The 13,967-nt window shown below is 36.0% G+C and overlaps 1 protein-coding gene across 5 annotated transcripts in view; it reads left to right on the top strand.

Moving 5' to 3' along the window:
• PDE4D (phosphodiesterase 4D) overlaps positions 1-13,967 on the top strand; it is a 794,445-nt gene that overhangs the window by 594,218 nt on the left and 186,260 nt on the right. For all 5 annotated transcript variants that reach the window (XM_069492690.1, XM_069492691.1, XM_069492692.1 and 2 more), the window contains exon 3: positions 12,718-12,754. In XM_069492690.1, coding sequence (XP_069348791.1) covers positions 12,718-12,754 — 37 coding nt within the window. The remainder of the gene's footprint in view (positions 1-12,717; positions 12,755-13,967) is intronic.

Here is a 13,967-nt window from a genome sequence, read left to right as displayed (position 1 = left end):
TCGCATGGTTTGTTAAATATAGATGAAACAGTATCAACTTAATTCTTAAGAAAAATAAGAAAGAAAAAATGTTAAATATTAGCATGAGTACAGTAAATATTAATAACTACATGAAAAATAAATTTGAACTACCATTAATAGTAAAATAAATTTTTATGATAGTAGAAACAATTAGATAACAAAAGGTTGCCCAAGTGATGTCATGAAGAAACATGAAGAAAATTACAGAATAAACATAATTACATTTTTATTTCTAATATTTTTAGTTTTTGAATAAACAGTTACTTCTGTTGTTGCAAATCATCTAATAATATAGTTTGTGTATCTGGAAACACACAAGGATGTGAAACATTGCAAAGATTAAGAGGACAATTAGCAGTGACAAGAAAAATAGAATTTAGTCATAAAACTATGAATTTATTGGCTATAAGCTACTCATCAAACCACTTAGGTTTTTAGAAAAATATGGTAACTAACCCTCGCTTTCCCACCCTCTGTTGAATGAACACTAACATACAGACTCCAAAGATGATCCAAGCAGCTCTTCACTCATATTGACATACTTTACTCCTACATACAGAATATGCGGTAGGAGGAATGTGTGCAGAAGGGGCAATGAGGAGCAGTGAGTACACACAATATATCATAAAAAAGCTGGAGCACACCTGTCCCCAAGGTCACTTGTCCCCATGCACCATACAGACTTTTAGGACCTTATTGATCAGGCCTTTGAAGTGCCCCCTGGGGACGTTCTCTCAGCTAGTGGACAATATCCCTCACACCCATCTCAAACTGCTACCCTTTCTTTAGCAGTTAGCAATCCCTCACCACCTCCTGGGCCTCTAACGTGGGTTTTTAGTCATAGCCATTCCTCCCCACTTCTTTTGCCTGTGTAAAAGCATGATATTGCGTCGAGTCCTGACCTTGAAAAAGGAAGAAGAATTGCCCGTATGTCTATTCATATCTTTTATTCCAGGTTACGTTATTCTTCCTTGGTCTTACGAGGCTATCTCCAAAAGTATAATAAAAAGGCATGTTGCATTACAAAGGTTCTAGTTCTCACTGGAACTACATGAAAAGGTTGTAGCCCCTGCCTAGCTAGATTGTAGATTTCAAAATCATATCGATTTGCCATTTGAAAGCTTTCTTCCTTTAACTAAGCACAGAAAGGCACCACAGCCAAGTCATCCCTTCCCCAATTCCTGGGCATTCCCAACTGAGGGGGTGTCCTCATCCCTCACTCTATGGTGTAGGGGTGATGGGACTGGAGCTGGGATTCAGAAAATGTGTTGCTGAGGCAACAGGGGGCACTCACATGGGTACAAGGGTATTTTAAATTTTCAAGAGAAACGCAAAAATATCTGTCACCCACCTGGAAAACTAATAGCTTGAAATAGTTCCCAGTTTCTAATTTAGATCATGGCATTCCTCTCTGTGACATCATATCTTTGCAAAACTAGGTTTTCAGTAGTTGCAGGATAAAAATCGAGTACTGAGCAAAAATCGATGTGCAACCAGGGAGGCAGTGTCCAATCTCATTCCAAAGTAAGAACTTGTGTAGTGCTCAACAGTTGCTAAATCGTTAGGACAAAAGCTTATTAAATTATATGGACCTAACTACTTAATAATTGGAACTATTAGTTATTTCTTTTGGCAGATGGGTGTTGTAAAAAAATATCGAGATGTCAGGGGCTTCAAGAACTGAGAAAGTCTGAGAACCTCTGTATTAGGGTGTTTATTCATGTCCTAAGGATTGGAGGTAAATCCGATCTCTGTGTGATGAGAAATTTTGTTAAGAGAAAGAAAAATAACTCAATAGGTCCAAAGCCACAAACTTTCTGGTGTGATCTAGAGAATTTATCTTGTTTTTCATTCTATTAGGATTCCAGATAGCCACAATCTTCTATTATTGCCAAAAGTGCTATTATTTTGGTAATGATCTAGATAGATAAGGCATTTTCTTTGATCCATGTGAGCTGACCACTGTTACTATTATTATTGTGGGGTATTGATGTAGACATTAACACTAGCTATAAAATCCCAAGAAGTTCATTGGCAGAATATTCTAAGATCATTAGCTACCAGAATACCTTTTTGCTACCTTTTTTATTTTAAATATCTGTTTATTTGCCCTTTATTCAGTCACTGAGGTAATTTTATTTCTGACTCAAAAAACCAGGAGTTCAATTAATGCTAAAATAATACTTACAAATTAGTTAAACATATTTCTTCAATCCTTGAATTAGGTAATTTAAAATACTAGCTGAATATACATTTTATATTTCTAATCTCATACTTTGAAAAAAATCATGAAGAAGGAAATCTGATGTGCTGACATTTTGAATGATTGTGTTTTTAATGCCACAGGGTAAAATAAAGAGTCAATTTTAATGGATTACTATATGTCAGCATGTCTGGGTTTCATTGTGCTGTGCTCCAACCTTTTAAAATAACAAACTCATTGAATTATATATACTAATATCTCATGGTTATCATGGCCAAAGTAATAGGTATATACTGAAGTCTGAGGAGCTATGGAGAGATAAATATTAGTCATAAAAAGTTGTTAAAGCTGAGGGCAAAAGAAATGAAGACTGACCAAACATACCAATAATTCTCTGTTTCAATGACAAGGCTACTGCAGTTTCTAACTCCAGGACTTTGCCCTAATATTTAGCACACAATTTTCTTTTCTTAATCTCCTTCATACTCACTATCAGTGTTTTGACTCACTTTTAATTGTGTAAAAAAAAACCCCAAACCTAAAAAAATAGTCACCTGAGTCTTCTTCAACTCCTGTACGTAAGAGAAATAGGCAGTGTGAAGGGGAATTATTTAAACTTGTAAATATTTTATTATGCAATTATGCCTTTACCTCAGACTTAATACTTTCTGAAAGGTAACATCTACTTTTTTTAAAATCTGGGGAGAAGCAGTTTAATAATAAAAGCAGCTATCCCACAATCCCCTGAGACATCAGATTCCTGTTAAAGAGCAAACTTGAATGGGCCTTGGTCAGGGAAGAGCTGGCCTATTTTTCAGCATATCCCAAAAGAACACAATCTCTAAGAGCAATTTGTGAGTAAACTAAACTAACTAACTAAAATAAGAAAATTTTGAAGACCATCTTGACAGAAAAAAGCTAGTCCAGTAACCTGGATAGTGCTCTCAGTGCAGTGTGGCCCTACGTGAAGGAACTGCCATGGAAAATTACTGACTCTTCCTGCCCCTTGAAATTTGAAGAGGCAGATGGCCACCAAAAGGGGTTCTGCTTCAATCACTTGTGGATATTGTGCCTGGTGGCTCTCACCTGCTTTCCTGTCTCAACCCTCTTCCCTCTATATATTAAAGAAGACTAAAATCAAAACCATGGTCCAGTGTATTATAAATATAAATTTCCTAAAGTTTTAGTGTTGTTAGTTTAGGCGGTGGTGGCAGGCTGGGCATTGAAAGCATTCATTTTTGTCTTTATATTCTTTTTTATAATCCTAGATAGAAAAGGAGACTTCTCCAGCCAACACTGAGATCCCATTATAAATACTTGTTTTCACTTACATATCAATCACTTTAAATATTTTTTTTTTTTTTTTGCTTGTCTTAGTTCCTTACTGAATTGTTTTCATTATCTCCTGAACCATATAAGGAAAAATAATGCTGGAACATTTATGTGATGTGTTTCTTGAGATAAGGTGTACTAGGGAGTATTACTAAATCATTCTTTCTAAATCCCTGCAATATGAATCATTTAAAGATGTGCTATTACAAATATATAGAGAGAAAGCCTCAACCAGAAAGTCAGGAGTATCAGACACTGGGCTTTGCTCTTAGATTCATGACACTTCATGGTGTGGTTCAGGTCAGGTTCGCTGAAGAAACATCCCCAGGTTTTTTATAACCACCAAAGCCAGTTTTGTTTGTGTGGCTGGTTACTTTTTGTTTGTGGCTAGTGGGTAGCATATTGAACAGTGCAGAGAGAAAATATTATAGAATATTCTATTGTAGAAATAGAATATTGTAGAAATATCTTATTGGGGAATACTGTTCTAGAGTCTAGAATATTTACTTCCATGTGGCTTCAGAATAGTCTGAATCCATTTGAGCATACAGAAAATAGCACGATAGAAACAAAATAGTATTTTAAAGCCTGGGTTCAAATCCAGCAAAATGTACAATTTCATGCCTTGGGATTTTATGATCCAATAATATTTCAAAATGACCTGGGAGACTGACCTAGGGTTACAACTCCTTATTTTGTCAGGTAAAGTACATCAAAAAGAAAATTTCTATTAATATATAAATATGCAATCATTTTATTTTTAAAAGGCATTTTCATTTCAATGAAAAAGAGAGAGCATAATCGCAGAATAAAAGAGTTTTCTAAACGAATACATACAACTTTTTAAAACCTCACTCCCTGGTCCATGTCTGCTTTCACTTTGACAAAGACCAATGAGCATTCTGCTGAACAAGCATCAGATCTTAGACTGGCATTTGGAAACCACTGAACCCTGGCACTTGCCAAGGGCTTGACTGCCGATGAGTTACTTAAGTTCTCAGAGCCATGTTCCTTATCTTAGAATGGGAATTCGAGCATGCATTTAATGCAGAGTCGTCAGAATTAAACATGGTGCGTTGTAGAACACCATGTCTGACACACAGTAGGCATGCATAAAACATATCGTTCTCCTCTCTATTTGATCAAAGGCTTTCCTTTAATCTACTGAATCTTTTCACCGCATGTAGACCTTTAAAATTGTCATGCTAGCTACCCATAAATCTTTCCCCTAGTAACGCATTCTGGAGAAAAACCAAGAGGGCAGGGCCAGGGTCGCTGACGTTAAGAATGGGCTTGTCAAATATTACAAGATAGACTATGAAAGAAGAGCCTGTTCCTAGAACACAAAATGAGGGCACCTGTGGACGCCAGCCTGTGTACTCAGCCCTTTCTGCCTGCCTCCTTCCACTCTGTGGAAGTCAGACTCTTGGCCTAGTTTTAATTGGTGACATTAGCACTCCTGGAAAAATTGCTCTGTTTCATTGGTATTTATCAAACAAAATAACCTAATCTGCTTAGTGAATGTGTATACACACGTGTGCTAAATACTTCTTAAATGACTGAAATTGCAGTATTTTTGATGTATCATTTTGAGCACAGATTATTGTGCCATCATATAACTAATAAGTTTGAAGACATTTTTTGGCATGTATTTTCTCTAATGAAGCCTAAGTTTTTCTCTTAGGATGATTAAAGAGATCCCATTTCAGACTTGGTAATTTTTTCCTTGTGTTGCCTAAATTCCAACTCAAGGCCAAGCTTGTTTTGTTTTGTAAATCATTGGTAAAGTGTTGTTTTAGTTTTGTTGTTTGATTTTATTTTGATTTTGTTTTTGCATTTATGTGTAACTCTTCTATTTGTTGTCATTGGCATATCGTCTTCATGAGATGTAAAATGTACCAAAGAATATGCAATTATATTGAAAGCCTACTTAAGAAATAAAAAATAATGGTAACATAGTATAGAGGCTCCCAGTGCTAAAAACAAGCTATCAAATCACTTTGCTGGACATCAGTGAGAGATTTCAGGGTAGGTGAACACTCAAGTCTATTAGGAATTTACAATTTGAGGGAAAAGAAAGGATAAAAAGTACAGAAGACAGGCTGTTTCCTCATTAAGAATTTAAATGGCCAGGTGAGCACTCATTCACGTGTTTTTATAGAATAGGCTTGTCTGTTAAAATTGTGGGAAGGACTAAAATTTCTTCTTTTTATGCTAGTCCAGAATATAATCAACAATGTGCTCATTAGACAGGAGTAGTAAACATTTCGACTTGATGACTGATAACTATATTTAGCATTATCAAAAAACCCTGGCAAAGCTGCATATACAGAATCACACACATGTGGCTTGGAGTTTCACAGTGAAAAATTTCAATTTGGAAGATACTACCTCACATTATACTACACAGTTTTAATTTTACTCTTATGTTAATTTACATTTTCTTTGATTCTCAGAAAAAGGTTGTTGGACACTCTTGCCAAATTGAAAGTTTTGGTGGTTGTGATTTTTCATACAAGATTTTGTGTTGAATGGATTACTTTAATCCTAAATGGCAATAGCTTCAAAGAGAAAAATTGCATTCATTGTGACTGAAGTTGGCTTTGTTATATTAGGAACTTCATCCCCTGGGGTTTCATAAATAGAGGTACTGCTTAATTTGTTTTGACTTACAATGGAGCTAGTTCCAAATTAAAACTTCAAGCAATACAGAGGACCCGTGTACTCAGGTAAATCTATTATAATACCAATGAAGCACAATTGTCACGTGTTTTTTTGTTTTGTTTTATTTTATTTTAGCAGTACATAAATTAATAGAAGTTTATCAAAAATTATAATGCCTCCTTCATAAGTAATTTAAAATCATTCATTATATTCTTAAATGTGGCATTTATAATTTGTCAGAGTGAACGTTTTTGGGGGGAAAACAAATCATCTCTTTTAAATTATATCTATGGAAAATATAATTTAGTTTTGTAAAATAGTCTTGGTAGTCAAATTTTCCAGAATACTTTTGTTGTCTGAACCTATAATTCTATGAATTTAATTTAAAAGGGTGGTAACATAAAATATTCAACTTCCTCTTGAATTCCCCTTGAAGCCCAATTTCTCATATATTGTAACATTAGCTTTGCTTACAAGTGTTTTATTAAAATAGGCATGTTTTCTTTAATAAGTAGCTTTTAAAAGAATGAATGATTAATACATAAACTGAAATGAAGCTAAGTAACTCATACAATTATTTCAAAAAAATGTGTTTTAAAATAGAATTAGTGCTTACATTTTAATACACTTGGGTTCATATTTACTTCAAAAACTTAGAGCTTACTGAACATAGACTGGAATCATCAAAATGTTTTTAAAGAATAAAGGCATGTGAAATTTTTCATGATTCATTAATGTTTAATGCTAAAAGTAGGATATAAAATTGAATATACAGTATGATTCCAATTCTGTAAGAAATCATGTATTCCATTAAAGTCATGCACCATATAACACACATGTGTTCACATACATCCAGAAGGAAAATGTTATCAGTAGTTACCTTGGGTGGTTCTTTAAGTTTTCCTTTATTTCTCAGAGTTTCTACAATATATATAACTTTGCAAATATCAAGCAGATTATGTATATATGTATTTGTTTGTTGTACATTTCTATACTCTATGAAGATAGGAATAGAGAATGGTGAGTAGAAATGGCTCCTCTTGTAGCTAATTCTTGGGTGTTCTTGGTTGTTGTCAAATAGCAGAATCTTCTAGAAACATTTTTATGTGCATATTAAAAATGAGAACATACTGTTTCTCTCTAGTCCTAAAAGAGGTGAATCCAGGGTGAATTGATAAATGGATGATAGTTTTGAGTCTGAGGGAAGAAAGACCCTAGAATTTCAAAATACCGATTATCTGTGTGTTTATCAATTTCCTAATCCCATTGACAAACTCCAGAGGAAAATCTCTTTCCAGCAGGAGTAGCTGAAGCACAGAAGATCAAACTCAGCCACTGACTCTTCTTCAAAGATAATGCGTACAACCATTTGTCTTGCTAAAATTTGCAATGTGTGCTATTCAGAAGCAGCAGGTCTTACATGGCCACTAATGCTTTTAATACCATAGGATTAGGGGTCTTCCCTCAATAAAGTAAAAACTCTCTTCTAATTAACTTCATCTCCTTTTCCTTCTGGCTTGGTAATAATAGTAAAATGGAGAAAGGTTGCCACCTAGTGTGTTTCAACACAGTCTTGAACTTGCTTATGAAATTATGTTTTCAGATGCTCATGTTGATTGAACTTATTTTTTTAAGATGACAACAGGCTTTTTCATATTTAAGTACTTGAATAGTTTATGGATCCCAACGAGGTCTCTGTAAAAGGGCTTGCTTTTGGATTTCTTTCTTTCGGTTTCTTGTCTATTTTTCTGGCTTCTTATTACATAAAGAATGAAGGTAGAAAATAAAATATTTATTGCCTAAATAATGAAGGTAAATAATACAGAAGTAGAAGGATAGCAGAAGGCATAGAAAGTGGGAATTGTAGACTCAATTGTCATTTGTCTTGGGGAAAAAAGAAGAATCAATAGAGCACTGTTGAGCCGTGTATCCCCTGCCTCCAGTAGCACTGGCTCAGGACTCAGCAAGCCCTTCTTTTTGGGAGAGGTGAGAGGCGGGGCTCCAGGGGCTACAGAAGGTGACTCTGGTTCAGCCCCTTGTAACCAGAGTAGGTGACCGAGCATGCAGCACCTCCTTCCACATCACAAGACTGAAGCCCAGTGTGACACTGACTCCCACAGTGACCTGCAAGGGCTCATCCTGTCTATTCTAGAAGTTTCTGCATTTGTACTCTGCTGTAACTGTTTCCTGGCTATCAGTTTCATCACTCACATACATACATACTTACATACATGCATGCATACATAAATATATACATATATGCATATATACATATATACATTTGGGTCAGTTCACACCTAGCAGGTCCAATGCACACTAACTGGGTGAAGGGCACACTTACAATTTTGATTCAAACTGTACAAAAGCAAATTACATAACCAAAACTTGTGTACTACCGTAAAACTGTGAAATTAAAGAAAAAAGCTTTTTTCTGAGACCCCTCAGCCCTCATTCTCTCCCCGTCTTCCCCCATAAATACTCCAGTTCTAGAAAAACAAAGCTATTTGTTTCTTAAAGCATATCCCACCAGTTTTTTTTAAAGTGTGTTGTTGTTATGTTTGTTTTTATTTAAATGAAAGATAATATTGCATAATCCTCCTCAAAACTCATGTCACCAGTAGGTGACTTATTACATGGAATTATATAACCCCACCTCATTTACCTAAGGTACTTTTAAAAGTTCCTAGTTGGGAAAGTAATTCAAGTGAAGGATTTCAGAATCATTTTATTTCATAGGTCTTTTTGGGTATGTGTAATTATTCAACTCATTAAAACCCACACATACTTTATGCCAAATAGTATATAATAAAATGATGAATCTTCTGTTCATCTTAACTGCCAGATCTTTTAATTATTATAAGCCAATTATAGGACACAATTAAAAGATATGTTTGTATTATATTTAATTGAGGACTTAGACAAGGATTTTTTAATTATATATTAGGTATGTATTTAAAGATAATTTAAGTATTATATACTTTTGAAAAAATCGATAGAATATAGCTTGCCCTTTATTGAGGACATCTGCCACTGAAATGCTAGGAATCATTTTACTGTTACCAAAATGAGACAATCTCGAGATATTTGGCAGAAAGAGTTTCTGGGCAATTAGAAAAAGTGACATATCTCCTTCACTAAAATTATAATTGTCTTTCTTTGTGTTTTGACAGGGAAGAAAACAAACTATCTTAAATATTGTATATTCTAAATATATCTTTTGCAAGAAAGAATTTGCTATAAAGACATGCAACCCTTTTGAGTTTTGAATGACTCAAATCCAGTAGAAAGTGTGTAAAAACTTAGGGGACATATTTCCATGGATTTATTTCAGATTGATGCTATGCCTCAATCAAGATGACTTAGGTCTGACAAAATAAACTTTGCAGTTGGGCAATTATAAAGAATAAAATGAAAGAAGAAATTGCACCTTCAGACAATATCTAGATTTCATATTACTTTAACTTTGGCTTTCTGAACTGCCTCTAGTCCATTTTACAAATATGATGTCTTCAGCTTGGCCGTATGTGGAAGCAGATTAATAGTTTATTTGATGCCAAATTGAGTAGACATATATGGTATGTCTTTTCTGCTTGTGTAATGTACCTCCCATCACAGAATAATGATTTTTAAACAATATTTTTTATCTTAGGACTCATTGAAGTATCTTGAATGCCATATATGTGGTATACAAATATTTGGAATTATCTTTCATTTTTGGACTTATAACACACTCCCCAGTTTACTGATTTGTTCAAGCCTTATAAGAATGTTCAGCTTCAAATAAATTCTTAAGATGTCTTGTGTGTGTGTAGAAAGTTGTCAAATGCTGAAGCACTCAGCCTTGGATTTTGTACTCACATTTTTTGTTTTTTAAACACTGGTGCATCTGTAAGTATTTCTCAGTTGTTTTGTAAGTGTTAGGTAATTGTTTCAAAATAAGTTCATACGAGAAACTGTAGCCCTAAATTTTGCCTATAAGTCGACAGCTAGAAAGCAAGGTCAGAATGGTGGGCCAAGTCTCTTTTTCCACCAGATGCCTATAGTGTCTACTCTTCTCCCCCCACCTTTTTTTTTTTTTTTTTTTTTTTTTTTGCCATTTTCCTAGAGCCTTCTTTTTAACCTGTTTTTAAGCTGTTTCTGTAAGAGTCAGACAGTGAAATCCTAAGGAGGGCCCATTCCAGTTATGGCTGTATAGAACTTAACTACCTGGGTGACTCTGTGATTCAATCCTCAATTTTCTCATCTGCAAAATGGGAGTAGTATTTCCTACCTTGCAACATTGTTGTAACAGTTGGTGATATTATATAAAATGTACCAGTCATGATAACATTCTTTTTACTTTTGGAAATGTTTGAAATTTTTCATGAAGTTTTTGTTTACAGAGCCCTTAATGTCATCTTCTCTCTCTCTCTCTCTCTCTCTACTACCACTGATTTAGTTGAGTTTCTTATCTCCTCAACCCTTTCATCTGGTCTCCCTGCTTCTAGTTTTGCTCTTTAAAAGCCCTCAATCCTTTACAGACCTGTCACAGGGCTCAAGAGTCCTTGTTAGCTATCAGTTTTCTGTGTCTGCAATCTCCTGACTGCATAGGAAAGCAAAAGTCATTACAATCTAAAAATATTTACTACTACCTAGTAGTATTATTATTATAGCTAACATTTATTGAGCATTTACTATGTGGTAAACACATTTCTCAGCACCAACATTATTAACTTATTTAATCCCCAAAACAATACTATATGTATGTACTATTATCTCCATTTTACAGATGAAGAGATGAAGGGAAAGAAAGGTTTATAACGTGCGCACATTGACACACATAGTCTGTGGCAGAGCTGGAATTCCAACTCAAACTTCCACCACAAAGTAAAATCCAAGTTCATTTACTTGTAGTACAAAGGCTCTGTAACTGGCTGCCTGACTCATCACCAACCACTACTCTTGCACTTCCTGTCTTGCGTGACAGTCTCTAGAATCACAGAGCTACTCACTGAAGTTCCTGCTCTGCACGTTGTTCTTCCTGACCCAGGTGTCTCCTCTAACTCCTTGGCTTTGTGTCTTCCTGCTGGCTCCCTCCAGCACAGTGGCCTCCTTACCGCTTCAGTGCACCAGGCTTGCTCCCCCTGTGGGGCATTTTTGGGGAAAGAGCCTCTCTGGGCTGGGCCTTAGAAAGCCTTTTTTGATTAACATCCTGCCTCTACCATTTATTAGTTTTTAGACCTTACGATCTCTCTGAACCTCAGTTACCTCCTCTACAAAACATCATGAAACTCGACGGCCAGCCTTCTTAGAGTCTAAGATTCTATAAATAATCTCTATAAAGAACAGATGCCCCTTGCTTGAAAAATGCAATTTGGAAACTAAGGGGGTACAAAATGGCATGTGCTTCCTTTAAAGTATGTGTTTTCCCTTTTTCTGCTTTTATTTTCCACAGTTGTATTTTCAAGATACCTGCATGACTTGATGATGACCGTAACAACTGGCTTAGCTATTGGTAACAAGTTATTTGCTAACATCATCCATATGCCCTCTGTGCTGCAGCATATTTCACAAGTGGTGTTTTATATCACTCGGGTCCTTTTCAGATTGTTCACGAGCGAGTGAATAGTTCAGTTGCACTATTTTCAGTGAGGGTCCTGTCCAGGGAGTTTTCCTTGTGGAATAACTACATTTACTTTTGATTAAAGAGCTTTGGCTAGCTAGATCAAGAAATAGCCCATGGAGATTCTGGAAATCCTTCTCTTGAATTATTCATGCTAAGAAACACCACAAGAGAACCCTGAGCCCCAGTTTCTCACTTTTCTCTAAGTAGAATGTTGCACAACTTTCCTTGCCTTTCCCTGTCCCTCCAAGACACGTCATGCTGACACCTTGCTCCTATACCCCGGGCACGGTGTAGCCGAGGTTGCTGCAGCAACAGCACACACGGAGTAACATTCCCCTGCAACTACAGTGGCTGGGATGTGAGTCAGTTGAAAAGTTTCACTGGGTTTTTATTAGTGCATGATGCAGTCCCATGTCATCTTCAGTTCCTAGGCTGCCCAAGACTTACACAGGATGATGCGGAACACTCCATGCTAATCACCTTCAAATGTTAGATGGTCCAGGGTCCTCTTACTGAAGCCAATGCAGTTGCTGGCTGCTTCCACGGCACCCCCTACTAACATCTGCAATAAGAAGCCAAAAGTAAAACTCCGGCTCCACTGCCGGAACTCCGTTTCTACTGTTGCATATCCTGTGTGCTTAAAAAGCAACAGTGACCTTGGTTGATGATCAAGAAGCCCTTCTTTTTACCCAGGGACTTGGACAATGGTTAACATTCCAGACGAGATATTTTCAATCCAGTTGCTGGGAGGAACATGTGCTGAAGAATAAAGATGGAATTACTGTAATTCTCTATGGGAATTTGTAAAACTGGAACTTGCCGTTTCATATTGATCAAAAGAGGGCATAGAGTTATTGGTGACTTCTAACACAGGATTTGGTTTATTTTTCAGACATGGAGATGACTTGATTGTGACTCCATTTGCTCAGGTAAGCACAGCTTGGTGAACGGGCAGGTTTCTCACAGATAGGAATATTTAATTTGGGGGATTAGTTCTGGTTGTAACTTAATTTAATTTTAAATCAAACACAAGTATAAATACAAATTCTGTGATTCATTCAAGTCATTTGAAGGCAATGCTAGAGAATATGACTTTGACCCTATTGATCTGTTTCCTATAAATCCATAGACCCAAAGAGTATCTTTGCTTCAAATAACAAACTTCCTAAGGGATGTGCTTAATTGGGTCCATATTTCCTTAACTGACATAGGCACTAGCAGCAGAAGGCTATATCACGGATTAAATTACATTTAGTATAATTAGGTACATGATCAGTGCTTGAAATTCAATAATCCAATTCAACCTGATATCGTATTTACCTCTTTTTTTAAACATATGGCATTTGTACAAGGATTTAGCTGAGTGATATGTTTATGTTCATTTATTCCTTTAGAATAAATGAAATGAATTTTAGGCATACACATCATGAAAATATTGTAACCATCTGACATAGATGCAAGAAGGTGATAAAATGTTCTAAAATGTTTTGGAATATATGTAAAACAGTTAATGACCGTATGTTCCATGGATAGCCTAGTGCCTCTCCACCCTAGCTACACAGTAGATTCACCCAGAGACCTCTTATCCCAGTGCCCAGTGTTGCACCCCTGGTCAGTCAATTAAATCCCAAAACCTGGGAATCAGATCCAAGCATCTGCATTTTTTAAAGGCCTCAGTACTTTTTCAGTGTGCAGGAGTTGTTGAGAGCCCCTGGTATAGACAACTAGGGACAGAATGGGATAAAACTGATTTAACCTGGGGCATGGAGCAGATTTCAAGCCAACACTGACTGATAAGAAGTATTAAATATTGAAATACAAGTAATCCCAAGAAATTATAAAAATTATAATCAGGGCTATGCCATAAATAGCTATAGCACCTGAGACAATTCATTTAAATTCTCTGGGCCCTCTTTTTTCCAATTGGGAAAATGAGGGGACTGCCTGGATGAAGGACAGTCAGGCTCCAGTTGAAACCCTTTCTGTCCTCTTGCTGACTGAATGGCCTTGAGCAAGTCACTGAACTTTTTCACATCTGGTTTCTCCCTCTGGTAAATTCCAAGAGTACCTGCCTCATACAGTTGTTAAGAAGTTGAAACAATACTGGGCTTATAAAATGCTCAGCACAACTTCTAGAAAACA

The sequence above is a fragment of the Eulemur rufifrons genome, chromosome 17, assembly GCF_041146395.1.
Source record: "Eulemur rufifrons isolate Redbay chromosome 17, OSU_ERuf_1, whole genome shotgun sequence".
In the NCBI taxonomy this organism is placed as follows: domain Eukaryota; kingdom Metazoa; phylum Chordata; class Mammalia; order Primates; family Lemuridae; genus Eulemur; species Eulemur rufifrons.
This window is presented reverse-complemented; position numbering and strand designations above follow the sequence as displayed.